At 36.0% G+C, this 24,515-nt stretch overlaps 1 protein-coding gene across 1 annotated transcript in view; it reads right to left on the reverse strand.

Moving 5' to 3' along the window:
* Positions 1-238: 238 nt before the first annotated feature.
* Positions 239-24,515, reverse strand: part of LOC116173536 (triple functional domain protein-like) — a 148,475-nt gene continuing 124,198 nt past the window's right edge. The window contains exons 5-9 of the mRNA XM_031491055.1: positions 9,292-9,406; positions 1,544-1,783; positions 1,392-1,475; positions 696-1,108; positions 239-644 (exon numbers count right to left, since the gene is read on the reverse strand). Of these exons, the coding sequence (XP_031346915.1) occupies positions 239-644; positions 696-1,108; positions 1,392-1,475; positions 1,544-1,783; positions 9,292-9,406 (1,258 nt within the window). The remainder of the gene's footprint in view (positions 645-695; positions 1,109-1,391; positions 1,476-1,543; positions 1,784-9,291; positions 9,407-24,515) is intronic.

Below are 24,515 nucleotides of genomic sequence, written 5' to 3' on the forward strand. Positions count from 1 at the left end.
GATCCCCCAATGAAGAGTGAAGCAGCAAATATGAGTTTATAACATACTGTATAAGAATATACCGGGCGTTCCATACAAAAATAAAGGTCAAGGAAATTGATAATGGCATACATTCCGCTTGAAATTTTGAAAAAGGAAAGTTTATGCCTTAAAAAAATTCCCACACCCACAATACATCTAATAATTATTTGTTTTAAAAGAGAACTTGAGCCCCAAAACATAATACCGTAAAGAGAATTTACAGTGTACTACTTACATCAAATCCTTGAAGCCGCCCAACGTCCATCATATCATTAGCAGCCTTAGGAACGACTATCATAACTTCTAAAGCACTTTTCAAAGATTCTGCTTCGGCACGCAATCCGGCCCTCTCCGTATGTTTCAGGATATCTTTTAACAGTAGCTGATATTTCATAATTCTTTGTACAGGTTTAATGAGCAAATCGCACAGTTGAAGCTTATGTCCTAACTTAATTCGCAACTCTTCAAAATAGGTTTCTAGATATTCTGATACTATATACTCGGAGACTGGCTTATTTTTACAATAGACTACGTACATATGAAGCTTTCTATCGTAACGTTTAAATAAGGGACCTAATTCAGTTGGGTGCTCTATGCATCTTTTAAGAGCTTTAAGGAAGAATCTGCAATTTGAATGTGATAAAAAAGGTACTAGTGCACGATCGACAACTTACTCTCGATGCCATTCGAAAATGGCTTCTATATTGCCGAACACCATCTTATCCTTTCCACCCCTTAGATCTTCTGGCATGGGAATTTCGCAGTCGGGATCGCGCATTGTCGCAATGTACCCATCGACAATCAAAGCTAAATCGCGCACGTACGCGTCTTCGGTTTCAACAAGTTCTCTTAACACAAACTGTCTTTTACGTATCTGAGTTTCCATATTTTTCGCACTATCTATAACGTCCTCTGTCGGTTTATCACTTTCGTCACCACTAAACGCTAAGGCGGTAGCCTCATTCGACGAAGATTGCGCTGAAAGATCGCGATGGTAATTGACACCACTTCCGCACTCGGCAATTGCATCCGATGATTTCGTGTCGCGCAGCAAGGAATTCCGCTCCAAATTTTCGGTGTGTTGCTCCTGGAAAATAGATTGAATCAACCGACTGCGGATGGAATGATAGTTTCATGCCAAAATCATGCACTTTCGAACGAAAAAACGGAAACCATTAGTGATCATTTTAACCGCATTAGTTGAAACGATCAACAAGTGCATCGGGTAGATTGACAGTGCAATTCTCTGGGGAACTACTAAACTACAACTAGTCTTCATACTGCTACACCCAAAAAAACTAAAAGGGAACGAAGGCATGCTCTATTAAATAAAATACTCTGAACTGTGTTAGTATTGCCAAATTTCGCACCATTCTTTCCTTAACAATTTGCTCAATCTCTGCCAAATCTGCAGAAGTGGCACCTTCCAGGGACTTGAGTGTTAAACTAGACACCTGTTGGACCAACATTAAAAATTAATTGCTTACATGCACGTGATTCGATCAAATTTTGGGTTACTTACACGCTTGCAGGAATTCTCGTCGATCGTTGGTACGGCACCTGGAGGTCCGGCCGTCACCAAAATTGATTCCTGTATCGGCTTCATCGGCGGAGGCAGTTCGACTTCGTCGTCCGCTTCTTCGCCGCCGCCGTTTGTGAATTCCGACGGAGCGATCGGCGTAATTCCCCTCAGCGTGACCGTTCTCTCTTCTTCGTCCTCACCCTCCGACACCGACGTTTTGTTACCCATATCGGGCGGAACCTGTAACCAAATGCAAACGTAATAACACAAAATCTCTACATGATGCGCGTGTTTTGTGTTCCAGACTGACTGTTGCAGCCTTGAGAATTGTTCTACCTGGCCGCATTTGCATATAGAAAGGTTGTGCAAACACATACCTTAAAACGTAATTAATTAACTTTTAATTACGCCCATCGACAGCTTCTGATTTCCGCCGAAAACTGTCAAGCGAACTGCACGCGGTTACCTAATATAAATTGGTTTAATTGAACCTAATTTGCAATACACCACGTACTTTTATTATAAAACATTACGTAAGGTTGTAGCGGACGAAATACATAGAGTATAGAAACAAGGTCAATTTGTGCTCGGTTTCTAAAATCTCGATCCGATAATTAATTCGGAAAATTTCGAAAAACACTAAAGGCGACAATAAACAAATAAATACCGGCTGTTGTTGCGGTAAAAGTCCAGATGTGTAAAATCGCATGCGGCGCATTAACTATCATAGTTAATTGCCGTAATACTTTTCCTCTGTAGAGTAGTTTGGTGGGATTACTGACGAACCAATGAATAAAAATAGTACCAGAAAGCATCGATAGTTTTACCGGCGCCGTCCCCAGTAATTCTCTACGTGAATAATTGAAACGAAATTTAATCGACGCCCCTCGTCCGAAAGACCTTATTTTAAACTCACGTAGCATGTCTCAATAATTAATAAACCATAAGGCAAAAGCCTTTCCTATTATTCCTATTTACCGAGGGTGGTCAACCTAAGCTAAGGTGGAAACAGACAAAACAGAAAATATGAGGGACGCAAAATGATGACCCAGGAGGTTTTTGCAAGTTACCATGCAAATTTCTGAGACATTGCTTTTTTAAGACGAAACATCTTGCCCCATTAATTTTGAGATAGGTATATGTTAAATACGTGCTCATGAAACTGTACTGAACGGAAAGCTTCCTTCAGAAGTTTCCATTTCCCGTAGATCTTAAAGCGTTTTTTATTTTTGGAAACATGGGGATGCATACTGAGAACAGAAGAATTAAAAACATTATACCCATATCAAATCAAATCAAATGTTAAGAACGCACATAAAGAAAATGACCTCCTGCTTACTGAAAGTCGAAGTATATAAAACCTTCCCTTATCCTTAAAGGGATAGTTTATGTAGAAGTATTTATCTTAAAAAAAAAGGAACTTACCTATACGGTCAGTAATTTCTTTATGTAAAGTTTTGCACTGGAGTTACTTCCCTTTTTGTTCTCGCCACAATAGCATTTATGATTTTCATACAATCTCATTAAAAAAGTATTGAAAACCATAATGGTCCCAACAATGAGAAAAAAAGGGTACAACATTTGAAAAATCAGACTAATTTTTATTATAAGTACTTAGTTTTTTAACATAGCCCACTCTGACTTTCAACTTTTCAAATTTGATATTCAGCCTTTCTCTTTTAAAAATCTCAAACTTTTTATCCTGCTTTTGCAAAATCCTTGGTAGCTTCTGTTGCACAGTTTGTGGAAAATATCGACATTCCACAAGACAATAAGGAACGGATATTGTTCGTGTGATAAATGAGAACCAAATCACTAAGTTTGTACTAATTATCCAGGCTCGCATTTTCAAACAATTTCAGATAAAAAAATGAAAGTTTTTCAACGATAAGATTGTGTTTAGAAGAAATGATTGTAATTTCGTAATTTATTATTTGGACTTTATAAAAAAGAGTGTCTCGCGACCAAAACAAATGGTGTGATTTGTATGAATGGATTTAAATTTTAAGAATCGATATTTTTATTACATCAATTTTAAATTTTGATCGATTTTCATATAAAAATGGTATGTATAATTCGCCCCCGAACAATTCACTCCTAAAGAGCCGTAACGCGTAAGAATTACTACAATTAGCTTCCAGAACGATGCACTCTCTGAAAATTCGCTCCCGGAAAAAGTTCATTTTAAGATCAAATGGTTTATGAAACATTAATTAAACTAAATAGATTTTTCCACATGATCAAGAGCCAAAAAACGCCAAAAACAGTTAATTTCAGCTCAAGTAACCGATTTTCCACTTGCCACTTTTTTGTGAAACTTTTAATACCGCAAACCGAATCAATCTAGCTACGTTTGTTTCTGAGATACACGGTGAAAACGTAAAGTTTAAATTGAGAGAGTCGCTTCTCCTTTGCTCACTGTCATTGGTGAACATTTTTCATCCCTTTGGTTGGTGGCAATAAAGATGATGATTCTCTTGAAAACATTAGATATAAACGGTTCACCGAATCAGTGACAGAAAGTACATTTACTTTATCTTCATTTCTTCCAGAATCCAGCTTAAGATACATCCCGCTTACGAGTCTACCATCAAATCTCGGTAATGGAAACGACCCTGAAGACTAGAGTTGCAAAAAAATATGGACAAATATGCCTGTACAAAGCTCGAAAGGTCCAACACCCCCTGAGCTTCTGAAGTTGATCTTCTGCCGATGCAAAGGAAACTATTGAGCAATGTGTGGATGTCCGTCCAATTTTACGTACCTACCTACTTCTTTTTTCTTCTTTTCCCTTCCAAATATAAGTATTGCCAATCGTATACATATAGTCCATGTATTCTGCGGCATTCTTCAAAATGTGTACGAATTCAAAGATATTTGAATCTGGTTTCAAGAGTTTGTTCAACCTGTTGTTCCGTCCTTTAAAAGCATTAGTTCATACGTTTTTTTGGCGAAAGGGTGGAAATCGTTTTAACAAAACATTTATCTAGACAAACTACTCTTTTAGGAACGGAACGTATTATCGTAGCAGGACATCAACTTTTTGAAAGAGTAAAATGCCAACAATGTTCTGTCCATTCGAGGCGCCTTTAATTATCGAATTATCAATTAAATAATTAAGTAATCAATTAATGTATAAAGTGGTTTACGATTAAGACCATAGCCGCAATAAATTAATCTAAGATACTGGACTGGAGGCTATAATGGAAAGTATAGACTGTAGCGGATAACTTGGGATACCTAATATCGACTAAAACCACATTTTTCTATCGCGCACCGTTATCTGATAATAATATTGATAAATCGAAAAGTATAATCCTTTTAAAATGATCCCTTATGTTTCATGAAAGAATAATTGGACAAAAAAGCTCATCACCGTACCACCGTACAAAGGGGTTGCGGATTTCTGCCTAAATCGCTGGCTTACCAAATACTAAATGTATTCCTTTGACATGTATACGTACAGGATACGATATACCCCTGCATTATAGTTGAAATTTGTGAAATATATTGCATTTATGGGTTATAAAGGATAATGTTTGAATCTGAACAAATTTGAAGTAATATAACCATAATTAATAAAATTGAAATCTGAATTACATGTGAGAATTTCAAGACCATGGTGTAAAGTAAGAGGCAACTTTAATGCGGTTTACGAACGATCCAATAAAAAAAAGACGGCAATTTTGGGTACAATCTCTCACATTTTTACTAGATAAGTCTTTTTAATTTTATTTACGAAAATCACGTGTACCTAAAGCACAAGGCATACCGAAAAATATAGGAAGTAGGTAATTTATAGAAGATAAAGTTTCTAAAATACTGTTGGCAGGTGTCATTGCTAAAAACTGTGCTAAAGCGTCTACGAGTAGATGTTTGAAAATTTGTACTCTGAAGGCCGAATCGATATATACTAAATAATATTTTCAAAATGTGGCACTTCCAGAAATACAGGAAGTAGCTAGTAACTTCGTTATTTTAAATCGCAACCCCTATTTTTTATTGCATTTTCGTAAATCTTCAGTTCTTTTGGTACCCACATGTCGATAACTATAATTTATGATTTTCAAGTTATTTTGACTTAAAAAGATGGCGAATGCAGACGGTAACTTGAAAATTGATTACTTGAAAACGGTTGTAGCTATGGCAACCAATTTTTATCAGTGTAGAAAGAAAAGGGCTTTCTTTTAGTACACTTAAAAAAAGTTAAGTTGCGTACGACTGCACCTATGGAGATCCAAATTTAAGACTTTTGATTTTTGACTTCATCCCAGTTCATTGAATGGATACCATTTTTTTCGGATTTTCTTTCTAGTTGTTGGCCATGATTTTATGACAATTGCATTTTAAACAAAAAAAAAACAAGGAAAGAATTGCTTAAAATCAGCGCCTTTGCGTTTCAAACAAAATTCAATTCTTTTTCTTAATGTTCTATTCTATCACTTGTGATTCAATCTCTTGTAGTGCATTTCTTACTCTCCAGATCATGTCTTCTCCTGCTCTGAGAGGCCTAGCACACATTAAAACTACAACACTTTTAGAAGTGTAGTTCTCGATTGAAAAAATAATTTTGATCGCATTTCAACACGCCATTTTTTCTAAATTTGACTAATGTTCCCAAAAAAATTACCATCTTCCTGATCCCTCAACATTAGCCATTTACAAAACTCAATTCGTCTTGGGAGGTCCCCTGGTCCATCGTCTCTCAACCAATTGGTGGGGTATGCCCCAACTCAAACCATTGTGGTTAATTTCATTTAAAAAAGAGTCTTTGAAATTTTCTAAATTTGGATCTCTCTATAGGTGCGGTTATACGCGACTTTACTTTTTATAATACGAGTACACTAAAAGAAAGCCCTATTCTTTTTCTATGCACTACTAAAAATGGGTTGACATAACTACTAACCGTTTTCGAGTAAGCAATTTTCACGGTCTGCATCCGCCCTTTTTTCAAGTACTATACTTAAAAACGATAAATTCTAGATATCGACATGTGGGTAGGTATCAAAAGAACTGAAATTTTACGTAGAATCCAAAAATGTAATAAAAATAGATTTTACGTCGATTCGACCTTTTGGATTCGGATTTTGTAACTAGAGCATTTATTTGCGTTAAATTGTTTGCGATTTTTCCCCTTGATCTCTCAGTTTAAAAAGAGTCAAGGTTTCAAGAACATTGCACCAAACAAATATTACTCATAAGTCATAACAGCCATAACTAGTTTTTATTTTGTCGATTGTAATACGGCTAGCTTTTAGTAATCTTCTCACACGTTCGTCAATGAATTATTTGTTCCAAATTGTATCCCCATTGTCTGGTTTTGGTTTTGAATTACCCGTTTGAAATAGATCGCATAGGTTACTTTTGCAACTTTGCAAATTAGGCGCGGCTTGGTAAAAAAAGCTGACTTTACAGAATTCTGAAGCTCAGCATACAGCCTTGAAAAGCTCGGTGACCCAATAAAAATTAAAATGACTTAATGTTCACACAGGGAATTATTTTCCCATTTAATAAAAAACAAAAGAATTGGTCAACAAATTACTTGCAGCGGAACTGCCGATGCAACTTAATTTTTCTCATGAGCATTTCTATTCCTATAAGAATTTATAGAAAAATTGGATTCTACTTACCGTTAAACAAGGTTACTACGCTAATACTGATTTGAACGTAGACCTATCTCCGTTGAGAATTTAATGTGCGGCAACTCGCAATGATTTATTGAGGGAACGACCATTAAAAACAGCAACATCGTACCTCAACGAAAATTTCACATGCACCTGAATGTGTAAGGGGTGTAGAAAATAAAAACTGATAGCTACACGGACTTGAGAGGTCTAATTTTTATAAATTTTTAATGCAGACAAAAACATGATATAGCCTAATAAATACGCAACAAATACAAATGTAGAATAAACAGTGGATAACAAAAAAACTATTCATTAAGAGATAATATAAGGAACGATATAGGAATATTTAATGATATGGGCAAACTCCCCGTGTCCTGATTAGCAACAGAATACCTTTTAGCTCATTAAACCACGCGCCGCGTGCAACCTATAGAAAGTACGAGAAGTACGGAACTTCAAACCTTCTAAATATCAACCGGTAGCTACACGGTCCTAGAGAGCCTAAATTTGTTTAGATTTTTGGTATGTACAAAGATAAGGAAAACTATAAAACTAGATATAACTTAACAAATGCCTAACAAATATAAATAATGGGTAACAAAATAGATTATTAAGAGATAACGATATAGGAACATTAAATCACTATCATAATACCGAGGAACTTCTCTTCTGTCCGGATTAGGAACAGAATAATAGTTTCTTAAGCCAGGTACCATGTGAAACCTATAGAAAGTACGAAGAGCAAAGATTTAATAGTCATGACCTCCTCGGAATTGTGCTATATTCAAAAAACTACCTGGTTTTCAATACAAAAATGTTTAAGTCTATTTATTGTAAATTCTTGAAACACCAGCGTGTTTTTCAAAATAGCACAATCTCCGAAATTGGCCCATATGAATAAAAAGGAGCATATGCTTATACATACTTGCAAAATTCAAAGTAAATACCTACTCGTCCCGCCCCCCTGCTCAGCAGCGCTAAGTCGTCCAGTGTGAAGGAGCACTTACGAGTATTTACTTAGAATTTTGCAAGTATAAGCATATGCTCCCTTTTATTCATATGGGCCATTGTGTGTGCGCATCAAACTCAAACTTCTTCGAAGAAATTTTCAGACTTTAGAATTAAAAACCGACTCAGAATTGTAAGTGCATTGGTTTTTATCGCTTTCTAATTAAAAGAAAATTTTGAGTTTGACTTCCATCCATAAATAACTTAGTGCTAGGACTAGGGATTGGGGAAATTTAGTAAACGAAACGTGATCCAGTTCGGTGGTTTGCAGAAGCCTTGTTTTTGCAAACAAAATTGTACAGAACCTGCGAATATTACTTATTTATTAAAGATCTCACGTGAGAAAGTGTAATCCAAGTAAGCTAAAATCTTCTGTGGAAACTTGCCATGTTAGAAGATGCACATAAAGGATTCTTCGCCGTCCCTGACATCGCTTCTCCTGGCTGACAATCACAAATCTTACCAATGAATGACTGGTCTAAAATACTCACACCTACAATAAATAAACGAGTGCTATAGTCCCAAAACTAGAAAAGCGAAAACGTAATTCCAAAACGGTGATTGAAGACGCCATTGAATTGGACTATCCGGTAAAATAAGGTTTCTTAGTTTGAAACACGAACGAATACATTTCCTGAAGTTTTCAGTTTCGACTATAAAAAATAACTGTAGTTTTCATTTTGCTGTAATTTTTTAACAACGCCTGCATATACATTTGCGAAACGCGTAATCTTCACAACGATGCTGTACCAAATCGATTTCTGCATTAAAAAAAACGTCAACATTAATAACGGAGCGTCAACGAAGATGGCAGTATGACGTACCTAATCACGTCAGCAAAGAAAATTGGATTTCCAATTTTACTTCGAAGTAAACAGAATAAATAATATAAAAGACAGCTCTAAGAAATAAAATAAGCAGACGCGTCCGTCAACCCCGTGAATTTCAAACGTGAATAATTAACCGAGATGCTCCCTCGGACACTTTTGGGAAAATGCAAAGAATGTCCAACAAATAAAGAGAGGAGTGCCTACTTTTCCGTAGTCGAGAATAAAGTTTAGTACGAAGTATTTATTAGTCGATGGGGATAAATGACAAATCTGCAAATCTTACCTTAATTCTTTTATCCGATCCTGTCTTCTTTAAGGGTGGCCGATCTGCAGGTGACTGACTCTTTTCCACTTTTCCTTGCGATAGTTTGCGTAATGGCGGCGGTAACCATTTTCGGCTGTAACAAAAAATTGAGCATTAGTGACGTATAGACGGATCTCACGGATTAAATACCGCTTTATGTTAGGGCACGCACAGCCTCCCCAAAAGAAGTCTTTTATTTTCCCCATTTTTACCATTACAGCGGACCGACTTTACACTACACTTTAGTTACTATTATCACGAGCACATGACATGCCTTATTACTGCCAAAGATAAGATTACGAAAAGCAGTGGAAGCGAGGGTTCCTTGTAGAGATTACGCAATTATTACTAGTTTCCCACGAACTGCTTGCTACACCTTCAGTTCAATATTTACTTTTGTGGTGTCTCGCGGATATTTAGTTCTGGTGACTAATGCAATACCTAAAAATAATTCAGTAATTACCTCGTAATGACACGAGAAAGTTCAGCTTTACCGCTCTAAGCTACACAAATCAGTAATTTTCCCAAAATTTCCGCAGACAACTCGATCGCCTACACTCAACTGATCTGTCCCCAAAAGATCTCGACGGAGTGCAATCTTATTTTATCAACTTTCAAACCAACTCCGAAATTCAAGGCTACATATTGTTTTTATGTACGGTGAGATAAGATAAGTAGGTACCTATGCCTTAAGGTATCTATGTTTACGTGGAAGCGGCAACGAAAACACGCGTTTCGAACATGCTTTGAATACAAAAACTATCAAAACATTCGTGAGAACGACAAGAAACATTAAATCCCCGAATCTCCCAATTAAAATTCGTACTGGCACAAAAAAGGACAAATAAAATCAGTGGTCTCGAAATCGCTTTTCCAGGGATCGACAAAAACGAAAACTGATTTTGGGGGTGGACAAAGTAAAAAAATCAACGCCTGTTAAAGATACTGTATCAGTCGAGTTACAGTCGCCAACTTGTTATACGAATGACTAATACTTTAGTAGGAAGTATCATTGTTGTACTTTGAAACAAGATACAAAGAAGCGCAGGGGAATTTTTTTCACTCGGCTCGTATTCGTAAACCAGACTTTTAATCCGGCTCATATCCAATAGCACTGCTTCTTGAACTCGTAGAAATCGATTGGCGAAGGTTTGACATCGCAATCTCTTTTCGTTCTCGAGTCAGTTGAGTAACAGACGCACAGACGGACAAAACCATCACATAAGGGGCATTTTTTTGGGGAAAAACTCAACAAGTCGATAGCACCTGCACAAGGTCGTACAAGACGAAAAACTCGGCTCAGATTTTTAAAGGAATTTGGCTATGCGGGTCCGAAGTATCTGCTTATTTTGGAAAAGGGGTTTCTGACCCGAAATAATTTGGGAATCCCCGATTTAGATCGACGCTCTGCGATTTTATGTTTCTTCAACAAACAATTTTTGTCAGTTTATGTTAAAGCAGGCCTTCTACGCGCCTTCATTTCGCCGAACTTTGAATTAACGCCATGTTTGATGTCTTTGAACTTGGTCCGTTTACAGGAGTGTACAGTTTAATGAAATGAATGCACGTGTAAGGCCCTCTTTATTGTATAAATGCCAAAGTAAAAATGCAAAAATCCAATATTAGATTATTTTGATTTCAAACTATTCATGGCAAGTTCCAAACTTTAACATGGAGCAGAGCATGGTTGTAGCAAAAATAAGCAGTTTGAAATAACAATTTGAAATGCCATTGGTCTGTGGAAGTGGAACCCCACAGCACCAAACGATTCTCTCGCCACGTTTTTGCTTCTTGCAAGGTATTGTATTTTTTAGCTAATTTCTGCTAGTGAATTTTATTTTCTTGTGTTGTTTTCTTTTCATTAAAGTTACAATTGCTATGAACTACGAACAAGAACAAGCGCTATTGTGAAAATACATGTACGAAGTCTTAGAAGAGTTATCGCAGGAAGATAGGCGAAACACGAAGGCAGAGAAAGTAGTGACGGGGAAGAGGATCTTCTATTCTAGAAGTGTATTAAGAACAGAGATGATGAAGAGGACAATGATCTAGACGATGAGGAGGATGGGCATCTTAAAAATGTAGAGGATATCCAAGCTAATAACTCTTCAGGAAACGAAAATTGAAGACAGTAGCAGTAAGACTGCGAAGAATTTCATTTACGAAAGGACAATAAAACAAAGTGGCGCGCACAAAAAAGTGTAAGAATAAAAATTAGAGCACATAACATCATAACACATTTACCACTTTTTTAGCGCATTTTCCAACGAATTTTTAATCCAACCGCACTCGTGGAGATGTATTTGAAAACCGCATTAACGGAGAGTTACTACTTGTGAAAACTTAAAAAAAAACAAAAAAGACGGTGGCAAAAAAGGCTTTTTACGAGATGAAGTATAACAACGGTTGAATGAACGACCTAAAATTACAAGATGGAAGTGGTTTTCAAAATTTTATGAAATTGTTAAGCGCAGATTTAGAAAATCTCCTGGAAAATGTGTTGTTTATGGTCGGTTCTAAAGTTTCTAAAACTGATTTGAATACAGTATTCAACTTAATAAAAAAACAATGTACGTATTGTAACGGAAACGCTCCAGACATGACGTCGCCTTTGGCGCTCTGCAACTTTCTACGCGCGCGATAGTGGGATTTGTATAGGAATATTCGAGACTATCCGGTAATTACGCGAGTGTTCTGGACTTGCATTGCTTGCGTGTATAAATGGTTGCGGACCTAACATCGCAGAAAGTTTACTACCGAACGAGATCGAGTACGGACGAAACATTGAGCGCGAAAATCTGATATAAATTGCGAAGTGTGTAATATAAATAGTCGATATAAATTGTACAGTTTTTATAGTGTTTAGTTTTGTTTAATAAATATTGATATAAATCGAACCCGAATTTATAAATCACGTTACAGTATCTTGATTCTAAACCCATACACCTGCAGATTTTTTTCATTTAAAAGGGGAAAACGGAAAACTTGGTGAATCCTTTGATAAAATGCCGCCTCATGTCGCTGCAAATTCGGTCGAATCAAAATACACGAGAAAAATACAGTCGGCGACAATGTTTCTTCCGATTGTATCCAGGTCTGTACGGGACTTAAGGCCCACTCGTGGTAGAGCCAGACTTTCAGATAAAGCAACGCAAGAATCAACAAATCTCCTTGCAAATTGTGCCATAAATTAACATCAGTTAATGCGAAAAGGCATTTATGGTATGGTTACCGGCATTATGGCTCAATGGTAGAGGGTTGAGTTATAAATCCGGAGGTCGGGTGTTCGAACCTGGGTTGAGGTGAATTTTTCATCTGTGGCAGAGATGGACATTACCTTAGACCAGTTTCGAGCATGCTGCCGGCTACTCCGAATTAGGTTTTCCTGCAGTTTTCCTAATTCGTAAGGTAAATACCGGAGTAGTATAGAACAACTTAAGACCTTCTGAAAAGGCACCTCTAAAAAGCATTATGCGGGTCACTCTGTAATTGGGCGCAAGCCTGTTGAGGGCCCAGAACAAGAGAGGGATAATAAATAAATAAATAAATGGTAGTGTTAGTAACAAAAGTATTAGATAGAAAAGCACAGAAAGACGTAAACAATGAAAAGAAAGCTAGAGAAAGAGGAGGAGAGGAAGAATGTATACTTTTGACGATTGCGGCTTAAAATTAATTTTCTCCTATTTATCCAATAGCACGAATTTCACAATGGGGCGTTTGTCAAGTCAATTATCTGTTAATAGGGGAGTTCCCCAGGGGTCCATTCTTGGACCACGTTTGTTTTTGATTTATTTTAACGATTAACTAGATAAACATATAAGCGGATTGTATTTTATATGCGGACATCACCCATTTCATAACAATTCTTCCGTATGGGTGGCTCTAAGAGTGTTCTCAATTTTTTGTACCCAATGGAACCCTAAAACAATCTTCTCCGGCAATTGGCCCGATGATTTTTGTAAATTGACGGATTGTGGAGTTTACTAACTAACAAATGGAATAACTCCCGTAATACAACAAGAAAGGTAACTCTATAATAGGTCCTAGGCACTCGGATTAATAAAAGTTATTCATTTTGGTCAAATAGAAGCCTATAAAAGTTCACACTTTAAAGAATCGATTTGCAAAATAATTTTTGGCTGTCTCGAAAACGAGTTCCAAAGTCAAAAGCTGATTTCTCGTGAACATCGGATTTGAACGTATTTTTTTAAATGTACGTCTTTCGGAGAGCTTTCCATTCGCCTATTATAAAGTTAGATATTTCTTGTTATTTTTCGGAAATTATTCCATTTGTTAACCAAGAAAATTCTTTGGATTTTGAAAAAAGTCAAGATACAAATTTGCTGCAATAGCTTCTGTGATTACAACGCCACCTGTTACTACGAGAACAAATGTTTCGGATAACATCTTCATAATTTTTTTAGTAGATCGAAACATGGAATAAAAAATGTGGGTTTCCATGTAAAATTACAAAGTTGTCCGCCTCTACCCCCGCAAAAGTGAGGATTGGGTGGTCCAATTTCCGGTTTATTCGATAGAGAAGAACAATATTAGTAAGGTCCCTTGGCTATTAGTTAAACATTGTTGACCCCTGAGAATTAAAACGAGTAAACCAGTGGTCTGAGCCATCCTGTATAACACGGTCACATGGAAGAGTTGTTTCATTATATGTTGCATCATCCATTGTTATATTTGCTGTTCTCCAGACAGTTATACGGAATAGATCATCAAAACCTTGAACAAATCCAGGTGCTGATACAGTGGGGAGGAACGTAATAAGTAAGTTAGCTTAGGGCCCACAAGTCGTTCAACAAGAAAAAAAAGCGCTGAGTGGGTATCGACAAACTCAAGCCTAGTACATATGAGGGTACAATTAACAATTCCACCATCAATTCCGTCAATGAAGCGCCAATGAATATCGACAGAATTGGTTTTGGTAAATTACCTTCACTTCCAGAATACCATCTACAAATTTGGCAAGGGCATCTAGTAAAGTTGGTGTTGGAGCGAAATCGTTATTAAATCTGAAAAGTGTCTCGGTCCTAGACCATCAAGAACATCTAAGGAAACTGGAAAGAGTTTTCTTTAAGGTTTCATAGGATGCTTTGATTAGTGGAAGGTCAAAAAGATAAATATTCCCATTCTAAAATACCACGAGTGGAATGAACACAATGATTCACGTTATGCAAAGTTCGCTGTGAATCATAAGAAACATGTGCTGCATTTAGACTTACAAGACCTTCCTCTGTACTATTTTCTACCATAAATACACGTAGCAAAGTAGTAGGAAAAACGATGCAGAAATGCAGAATGTCAAAGAACAAAATGTTTACGCGATAAATGGTTTTTAATGTAAACATTAACTAAAAATAGACGAAATATTGACATCCGATTCATTTTATTTTCGGATGCATGATCAGATAATGTTTAATTTCAATGTCATTGATTTTAAGGGTCTTCTTTTCCATATTTATAAGCGCAACTACAACTATTTTTAGTCTTTACTTATTTTTATGCAATCGTATTGCGAAAAGTACTTTATTTTCCACATGCAAAAATGTGCGAAATGATTTAAGGCACACTTCTGGAGTCTAAAACTTATCTAGTAAATGTAGGGTGGTCAAACATCTAGAAACAGGGACCCCATGCCCAGATCAAATTACTTTGTAACCTGTAGCTTGAACACTATTCATAACGATCTCCCTTTCGTGTCACCGTATGTAAATGAAATGGCGTTTTTCTTTATTGTCGCACGCAACTACCGACGACCTTTTTGTTCTTAACAAAAGCGGACAAACCAGCGTAAATACGTCACGCTGTGTAGATAAATCTAAACATTTTGTCCCGTGTATTTTATCAGTAGCCTTGTTCTGCCAAATCTGGTAGCGTATTCATAAGAAGCCGACAGAACGATAACAACTTAAAAACTTAAAAAATATTGTGATGAAAATTCGTGACTCATAATAAACGACCACGGTGGGAAAGGTGCGTCATACAAGAGTTGCAATTACTCTAATTGCTTGCCTTTCCTTTCCCAAATCAATAAAGCCGAAATAGTGCGCCTTTTATTTGCCTGCGCCTTTCATTTTCAATTGTGCGAGGTTCGCGTGGGTTCAGTGCGGTATGAATTTCTTAATTAGATGTCGAGTCTGTTTTCCACACTCTCGACTCTCGAGCAAATTCAACCTAATATAACCACTGACCTAAGTATTACTAATTGGCATTCAATTTATCAATTTTCAAGAATACAAATTTATTAAACATACCTGAGTAATAATAATAATAATAATAATAATAATATATATTAATTCCCAAGACAAATTTTGAATTGTATAGGATACGTCAGACACAAAAAAATACAATTAAATACAATTTAAAAAATGTTGGTCATACACAATACAATGGACAAAAAAGAAAGAATGCAATATAAATTACACTAGAGATCCGCAATTTTTATCAATAGAATTTAGAAATTCATCAATTGTATATGGTGCATTGACTAGAAGAAATTTTTTTAAAGAAGTTTTAAAGCACTTTATTGTTCCCTGACTTCTAAGTGTACTTGGAAGAGCATTACATAATTTAATGCCCATTGACGTGGGAGAATTATGGGCAAGTTTAAGCCTTGTTAAAGGGATGATAAATTGTTGTTTATTGCGCGTGTTGTAATTATGAAACTGCTATGGCGTAAGAAATTTTGTTGATTATGGAAAATAAAAGTTAACAATTCAAGTATATAGAGTGATGAAAGTGTAAGAATATTCAATTTTTTAAATATCGGGCGACACGAATCAAATTTCTTACTACCTGCAATACACCGGACTATTCGTTTTTGTACCAGAAAAACATTTTTTGTCGCGCTTGACGAGCCCCAGACAATTATTCCATACGACAATCTGGATTGAATTTGAGCATAGTAATAATTTAGAGTATGGTTCACATCCATTAATTCTTTAAGATTCCGTATCTGGTAGCAGTAAGTGTTTAGTCTTTTAATAAGATTTTCGCAGTGACATTTTCAATTTAAGTTTTCATCTAAATAGATCCCCAGAAACTTCCCAGTGCCTAGAATATTAATGTTTTTGTTGCTTGAGTCAGACAAATGGTTATTTCCAAAAGTTGTAAACGGTAGGAAAAATGTTTTATCGTGATTTAAGAATAATTTGTTAAAATTAAACAAATTACTTAGCTTATTTAGAATCTCAACAGCTTTTGGATATATATTTTCTTGCTTCTTTCCGGATATTAATGCCGTCGTATCATCCGCATATAAAACCAAGCAATTTAAAAACATGACAATATCATTAATAAATAATAAAAACAAAATAGGTCCAAAAACAGATCCTTGTGGAACCCCCATATTAACAGGCAAACCTGTGGATAAAAATTTTGCAATAGTGGAACCGGTTTTAAATTTAATTTCTACTTGTTGACACCTTCCAGAGAGATATGATGAAAACCAATTGGCAACAACGCCTCTGATACCGTAAGTATTTAATTTTTCCAACAGTAACAAGTGATCAACAGTATCAAAAGCCCTGCTGAGGTCACAAAATATAGCAAGGACATTCTCTTTTTTATCAAGAAGTGAAATGATGTCGTTAACAAAGGAGTTAATGGCAGTAATTGTCGATTTCCCATTGCAGAACCCGTGTTGTTTATTACTTACAATGTTATATTTAACAAGGTGACTATTTAGCCTCTCTAACATGGCTTTTGCCAGCGCCGAGCTAACAGAAATTGGTCTGTAATTCGAACAATCTCGAGAGCAACCTTTTTTGTGAACGGGATGTACGGTTGACAGCTTAAGTTCTTTCGGGAAGACCCCGTTTGAAAAAGACATATTGACTAAATGTGTGACAGGTTTTATTATAATATGCAAACTTGACCTAAGCAAAGAATTCGGTATACCATCGGGGCCCGAGGAATGTTTATTTTTTATGCTTTTTTTTAAACAATTTAATAATTCCGTTTCACTAAAAGGCAGTGCACACATACTTTCGCGAATAGTTATATTAGACTCAAAGTTGCTAGTCGAATAAATGTTTCTTTTTATAGAACGTTGAATATTTTGAGGGCCATTAATACAATTCTCATTAAAAGTATTTGCAATTGTTTGAGGATCGTCAATGATTGTTTCTGAATTTTTAAGAGTGATATTTTTGTGCGACTTTTCATTATTGTTAAGTATAGATATAAGGCTCCATACTGTTTTATTTTTATTGTCGGAGGATTTGATTAAGTTACCATAAAACGATTTCTTACAATTCATAATGTATTGCCGGTATTTATATTTGTCTGTTAAATAAAGTTTTTTAAGCGCGGATACATTTTTTGGAGGTGGTAAATGTTTTTAAGATGAGTGATCCGAAAGTTGTGCGGACAGTTTGAATTTGCCGCACCATGTTCAAGACACAGTTGCACTCGACGGGTCATGTTTTCAAATTCTAACTGTCTGCGGTCATTTTGAATCACCCGGTATATAGGTTAACAAAAAAAGGATTCAATGGTCTGTGCCACAATTCAAATGCCAAAGAATGGAAAAAATTATTATTGAAGAAATGTGGTGACAGGGATTAAAGATAACTCTCGTGATGATCCCAACATAAACGTGCAATGCAAATGCATGTTTAACTTTGACGTTTGATTTGTGAAAAATACTGTATAAATAGGGAGTAAAATAAAGATGGTGGTCATTCAGTCAAGCACTCCTAGATTATGAACAATCTGGGCCAATCTTAAAATGTTTTTTAAATTGTAGATCATCAGAGATTGTATTCTTTATTTTCTGCCAAAAAAATAAATCGCCCCACAAACTATTTTAAAATACCGCGGGTGGAATGTACGCAATGAATCACTACGTGCAAAGTTCACTGTGAATCAGAAAACCATCTGCTGGATTTAAACCTTCGCCTGCACTATATCCTTTACTATTAATACGCGTATCAGACTAGTAGGAGGCAAAATCTCAAAAGAACAAAAATGTTTATGCGATAAATGGTTTATAATGTAAACATTAGCTAAAAATAAATGAAATATTGACATCGGATTAATTTTAGTTTCGAAAGCATGATCAGATCAGTATTTAATTTTAATGTCAAAACTTAATTAGAGGTTTTCTTTTTCCATTTGCATCTAACTTTCAACTATTTTTAGATTGCCTTTAGTTTGATGCTATCGCATCGTATGTAGCGGAGCAGAAATTATTGAAAATTCACAAGAATCGTGCACTTTGTGCCAAGTCTTTGAAATTTGGTACAATCGACACCATCGCAAGCAACTTGTGCGTGACCTCTGCACATCTTTATTTTCCGCAGTTATAACAGTCTTTTAGGGATAAAAAAAAGTTAATTAGTAAGTATCTACTTATCTAGTACATACAGGGTGGCCAAGCACCAAATCCACCTCTTCCCCAAACTCGTAATCCAACTCTTACATTTTAAATCTAGACATTTAGAGATTATGGCGTGAATGTTAAAATTTGATGAATTGAGCTTTGCCATTAATTTTTGACATTATTGGCTAAGAAAGCCCAATACTTGTAATTGAAGCCGTAAGAAACCTTAAGTCTTGTCGTCTTGATTTTTGACTCTTTAAGTTTGAAGTTTCATAAACCCTAACCGAAAAATTTGAAACTCGAAATTCAAAGGTTACATTTTTTAAAGTTTTAACATAAGTAATCCTAATTAAAATTTGGAGATTGACACCACACTTTAAAACCTAAAGTTCAATCTTCAAAATATTAATTGAAACTTGAAAATTAAAAGATTGCAATTTGAATTTTAGTATGTAAAGAAGTTTAAAACTTGAAGTGTAAATTGATAAGTATAAGACGTAGAGATTGTACTTCATCATTTTAAATTTTAAATTTACTTGTACACTTTCTTGTTTTGGGATATCCATTTTATACTTGAAGCATGACTGAGTTTCGAATGAAGCAATTGGAGAATGACAAGTTAAAGTTTGAAGCCCAGTTTTTGCTACCAAATGTCTAAATTTGAATCTTGACGTTTAAAGTAAATAGTGAAGCTTGAATTTTAATATTTAAAACTTAAAGTTTGACCAGTACCTTCCATAAGACCCAGGGGCGGACTGGGTACTTACGGGCCAGGTGGAATTGCATAGGGTACGGGCCATTAAAGTATTAGTGTAGTAATGAAGGTGGCGGAGGGGGGGGGGTAGCACTGAGGTGCACCACAAAAACATTTTAAAGTACTCCTTTCTAGAAAATCAATTACCATACAGTTTTTGCAGCTGATAATTAAAAGTAACAAAATATACAATCCACACGAGGTGCGTCGCCTAGCATTGTATTTCAGCACTTTCATGCTACGACAAAAAATGATAAATTCATTGTAAAACACTTCAATTAAAACAGAATTTTTTAATAACCTAAGATCAACCCCAATTAGAGAAACGTGTTAATAATTTATTAATAGTGCAAGAAACTAAAAACAGCACATACTTATAAATTTCCAACGGGCCATTATGATCTACAGGCCAGGTGACAATCGCCACCCCCCCCCGTGCCAGTCCGCCCCTGGTTATACACTGCCTTTTTTTGAGCCCCGAAAAAAATTGTTTCAGATCGACCCGGAAAAAAAATTTTCTTATAGAATGTGGCCTGTAGAATTCATAATTTCAAACAGTTCCAAGATTGGGTTACTAGTTCAAAAGTTACAGCCCTTTAAATTTTTTTTCGAAATTGGTATCTTTTGATTGAGAAGTCTGATCGAAAAAGCACGAATTGTTTTGGATTGTACTCTCCAAAATTAATAAGAAAAAGTGTTTTCCCGAGAAATTTTGGTGTAGTCGATTTTTGGTAAAAAAGGAAGGTTATACATTAAGACCCCAGCAAATCTTAAGTGTAACCTGCAATCATTGTGAAGAAAGTGAAAAGGGACAGGAGGAGATATAACATGACCCTTACACGTCCGGGGAAAGAATTGACCTGTGCCTGTCGTAAAAGGTGACTAAAATGGCACCAAATGACTCCCGATATAAGATGCAGAAGTCAACGGAAAACCACTGCATTAAAGATCTGTTGATATCCCAAGCGGACTAGTGGGCAGTGTAGGAAAGGAGGCGGTTACGGGATTGGTTGGAAAATGCGGACTCGGAGAAAGGAATGAAAGAGGTATTGGCAGAAGGTATATATATATAAGAACGGAGCTGATCTATTCAGCAACCACATTCTCTTAGCTGCAGATTTAGAGATAACACTGAAAAGAGCGAGGAAAACTGCTGATTGTAGAAAATTGAATTGGGAAAAATTGAAAGAAAGCTTGGGACGGAACATCAAGGACGGAAGAGAAACATTGAGAGAGGGTAAAGAAAGGTGTAATATAAATTAGCAAAGAGCGCATCGGTTTCAGCAAGGGGAGAAGAATAAAGAAACCGTGGGTAACAACAAAAATGATAAATAAGATCAAAGGAAAGCTAAACATTTAATGACATGATTTGGTATATAACAAAATTTAAGAAGAATACGATGGATACGGGGACAAAAGGTGGAACTATAACAGGGATAGAAGTCATAGAGGAGAATGTAGGAGAGCAATAGTTTGGTTTGGGAAGAGGAATGGGCACGAGAGACGCAATAGGAGTGGTGAGACAGATCGGAGAAAGATATTTGGAAATAGGATTCGATTGGGTAAAGAAATTGTTGGAAATACTAGAGAGAGAGGGTGGGAACGGCGACTAATACGAAACTTATACAGTGTGTCCCAGGTAGAACGGACCATGGGTAAACGGCAATGTATTTTTTCGCATAGGATCCAGGACGCCTTTGAAATTACCGTTCAACGTACTACTCCAATCTCTTTCTATCATTAGGCAAGCGAAATAACGTACGTTGAACACTAACTTCAAATAACGGCCGATCAAAAATGAGTGACGGTCGAGTCGCCTTTGAAAGTTCAAGTTTCCCATGTAAACAAAAATTCCAAAGGTGACTAGACAGCAATTCATTCTTGGTCGCATAGTACATATCAAAGGCCTCGTGGATCCTGCGAATAAAATACATTAATTCTGTTTGCCTATTGGTGCGTTCAACCTGGGACATGCGGTAAGTATATGAAAAAAAAGTAAAAATCAGGGTTGGCTGTAAAAAAACGAATTGGTGTGTAATCGAAAGAGGAGTTAGACAGGTATGCGGTTTATCGTCCACCCTTGTTTAATTGATATGTAGAAGACATAGTGGAAATGTGTTGGAAAATTTAGTATGAACATCGGAGGAAAGAAGATGATAGTGTACGATTTGTGGAGAATGAAAAAGAACTAGAGTTAGATGACATGAAAAGGCCACAGAATTAACAAGAGCAAAACAAAATTTATGAAAGTGGAAGTGCAGAAGGATATTCAAGTAATAGTAGATGTGGTGGGGATAGAGCAAGTGGAAAGATATAAGTATTTAAGTACATAGATAACACAAGGTTAGAAAAGCGAAAGAGAAATTCAGATCAGGATAACGATGGCAAAACAAGCATTTAATAGTAACATGCGAATTTTATGCATCATATGGAAATTGAACTGGTTCGGACATGAAAGAACTGTTTGTTGAAGGAAATAATCGAGGGAACTGTTCAAGGAGAAAGGAAAAGAGGAAGAAGAAGAAGGAAATTGATTGACGACCTGAACGAAGGAGAAGATGAATATGAAAGCGTATAAAGAGTTGTGGAGAAGAGCCCTCAAGCACCTGCATTGGCAGAAAACCAATGTTAATGATGATGTTTGTTACATAGAAGAATTTGTATTGATTGCTAAATGTCGTCCATAGTGTTGATGTAGCACATTGATCGGATTTTATAACAAGCGAAATTAAATATTTCTGTATTGGCAAGTACAAGTAAATTAATTATAAATTAAAATGGTGGACAATATTAACTCGGTACCGTTTAAAACGGAAATTCCTGCTTGCATTGCAGTTATCTTGACAAAAATGTAGTTCCATATAGAAAATTTTTTGATAGTGGCAGTGAAATGGAAATAAATTAACATACCTCTAGACTCAAGGAGTAAATCCATGGGACATTTTTAATTAATTCGAAAAGCACATCCGTTCACTCACTACAAAGTCACGTAACTGAATGGTGAATTTACAACCGGACATATAAGGCGTTCAAGATAATAGACCCAATTATTCTGTTTACAATGAAATTGATAAGGGACGACTTTGAACTGGAACGTTGCTCCTCCTCTTAATTTTATTGTTACACTTAGTACACACGCTTCCCCGGCTTTCCTCGCTAAATACTGCAAGACCGTCGATACGAAAAACCATCCCCTCGAATCCTATCAACGCGCTGAAAAGGATACTTCCTCCTATACATGCCTAAGTGCCCGTCTTTTGTGTATCAAAACCGCAAATTCGCCGGCCTGGACAAACGGTTCCGATATCGCTAGATCGACAAACTGAGCAACGTAGTAAAGAAAATTTTCCGTGTCACGACGGCGATAGGAAAAACTAGTTCAAGGTTGGCGTGCGTTGGAGATAAAACTGGAAAGTAAACAGTATATAAACGCGTTTGCGAAAGGCCGTTTTAGTTATTTATAAAAGTTTATTTCAATCAAATTTCCGACGAGAGTCGATCGGACGCAATCAATTTTGAAAGAAGCCCCAATACTGTTTCATTACGGTTTTCGCTGCAATGGACGAAACGCTACGGGTAATTATGCAATAATCTAGAAAACTGAAGAGAAAATTGTCGTTTCACTAACGTTCGAATTTTGAACTTTTCGTGTTGGACACGGTGTACGGTAGAGAAAAGTCCTCTTCCATTTTTATTTAAGGAACTAACAGTGCTACAACTCATTTACGTTGGCAATGAAACATTGCACACGATGTTCTAATGGGTAATCTCCTGTCACGTTTTCATTACTGCAGAAAATAAACCAAAACCCCTCTACGCTGTAAGGAATAAGCTGCGGGAAATTGGGTGGAAAAACTTGTACGTTCGAGAAAAACGAATTCAATTTTCTCGAAGCAGTTCGTCGTTTCTTTTCGATGTATTATTGCGTTAATAAAATTTTTGGAAGATTCGGGGCCTACGTGTAGCTGTATGGCAGTTAACATGAAAATTACTCACAAACTACCGCCTCGTAATTTATTATTAGTACGCAACTAATCTTATTCGTTATTTTGAACGAGAAAGTTTCATTTCACAGGGAGATGCGGATGCATTAAATATTAGCCTGCGAACAGTGACTCCTATTTTACAAATTTTTAAAACGGGCATACTACTAAAAGTCCTAAAAATGCAACGTAAAAAACCCGTCAGCGATGTTGATGGTTTCACACAAGCAGTTTCGAATTAAACCGGAAGTGATCAATGTGCAATTTGACAAATGTTTCTCACCAAACAAAAGAGACATTGCGGTGACCGTCTTATCTACAACGCACTGTATAGATTTTTGTGGTTCGACTACAATAATTGAGTAAAAAAAATTAAATTTGTGCTAAAAATCCTTAGGCGCGTGTCACTGATGAGTTTTCGTTTTACATAAATTTATTTGCGCATTTATTAAAACTTTTAATGAAATTTTACCGAACATTTGAAAAACAAAGCTGTCAAAATTGTCTGCGTGCAAATCTGCAGATAATGACGTGTCAAGTAATTAAAGATTGAGCGCGTGCAGCATAATGACAGTATTAACAATTTGTATTACAAATGAACGCGAAAATCTAATTAAGCGACTGAAGCAAACCGCCATGCAAATTGGGCGACTGTAATTAAATGGCGAAATAATCTAACCAAACCGAATGTAAATAAGAAACAAAACACAGACCAGAAAACTAATTATTATTTGTCCCACTTTGTACTAAATCCCCGTTCAGCCTCAATTACCAGCGAGTGGCTCTTAACAAAATTATTTTTTCCCCGCAAATACGCCAAAAAAATTATACCATGTGCTTAAAACGTTTAAAAGCTCGATCAATCCCTACAATTAATTCAATTCCTACTGCAATGTAATTATTGTTTGCAGGGCGGTATTGAATGTGTTTTCTAGGCAAAGCGAGACAATAAACGATCATGAAAAACATATTATATTGTATTATTGTATTATTTATATTATTATTGTATATTATATTGTATATTATATTGTATATTATATTATTGGATCCGTGAGAGAAATTCTTTAATACCAACTGTCATTCGAAAACTTTGAAAACGCACAGAGGGAGATGAATAAATAATTTTCCA

The sequence above is a fragment of the Photinus pyralis genome, unplaced genomic scaffold, assembly GCF_008802855.1.
Source record: "Photinus pyralis isolate 1611_PpyrPB1 unplaced genomic scaffold, Ppyr1.3 Ppyr1.4_LG6, whole genome shotgun sequence".
NCBI lineage: Eukaryota > Metazoa > Arthropoda > Insecta > Coleoptera > Lampyridae > Photinus > Photinus pyralis.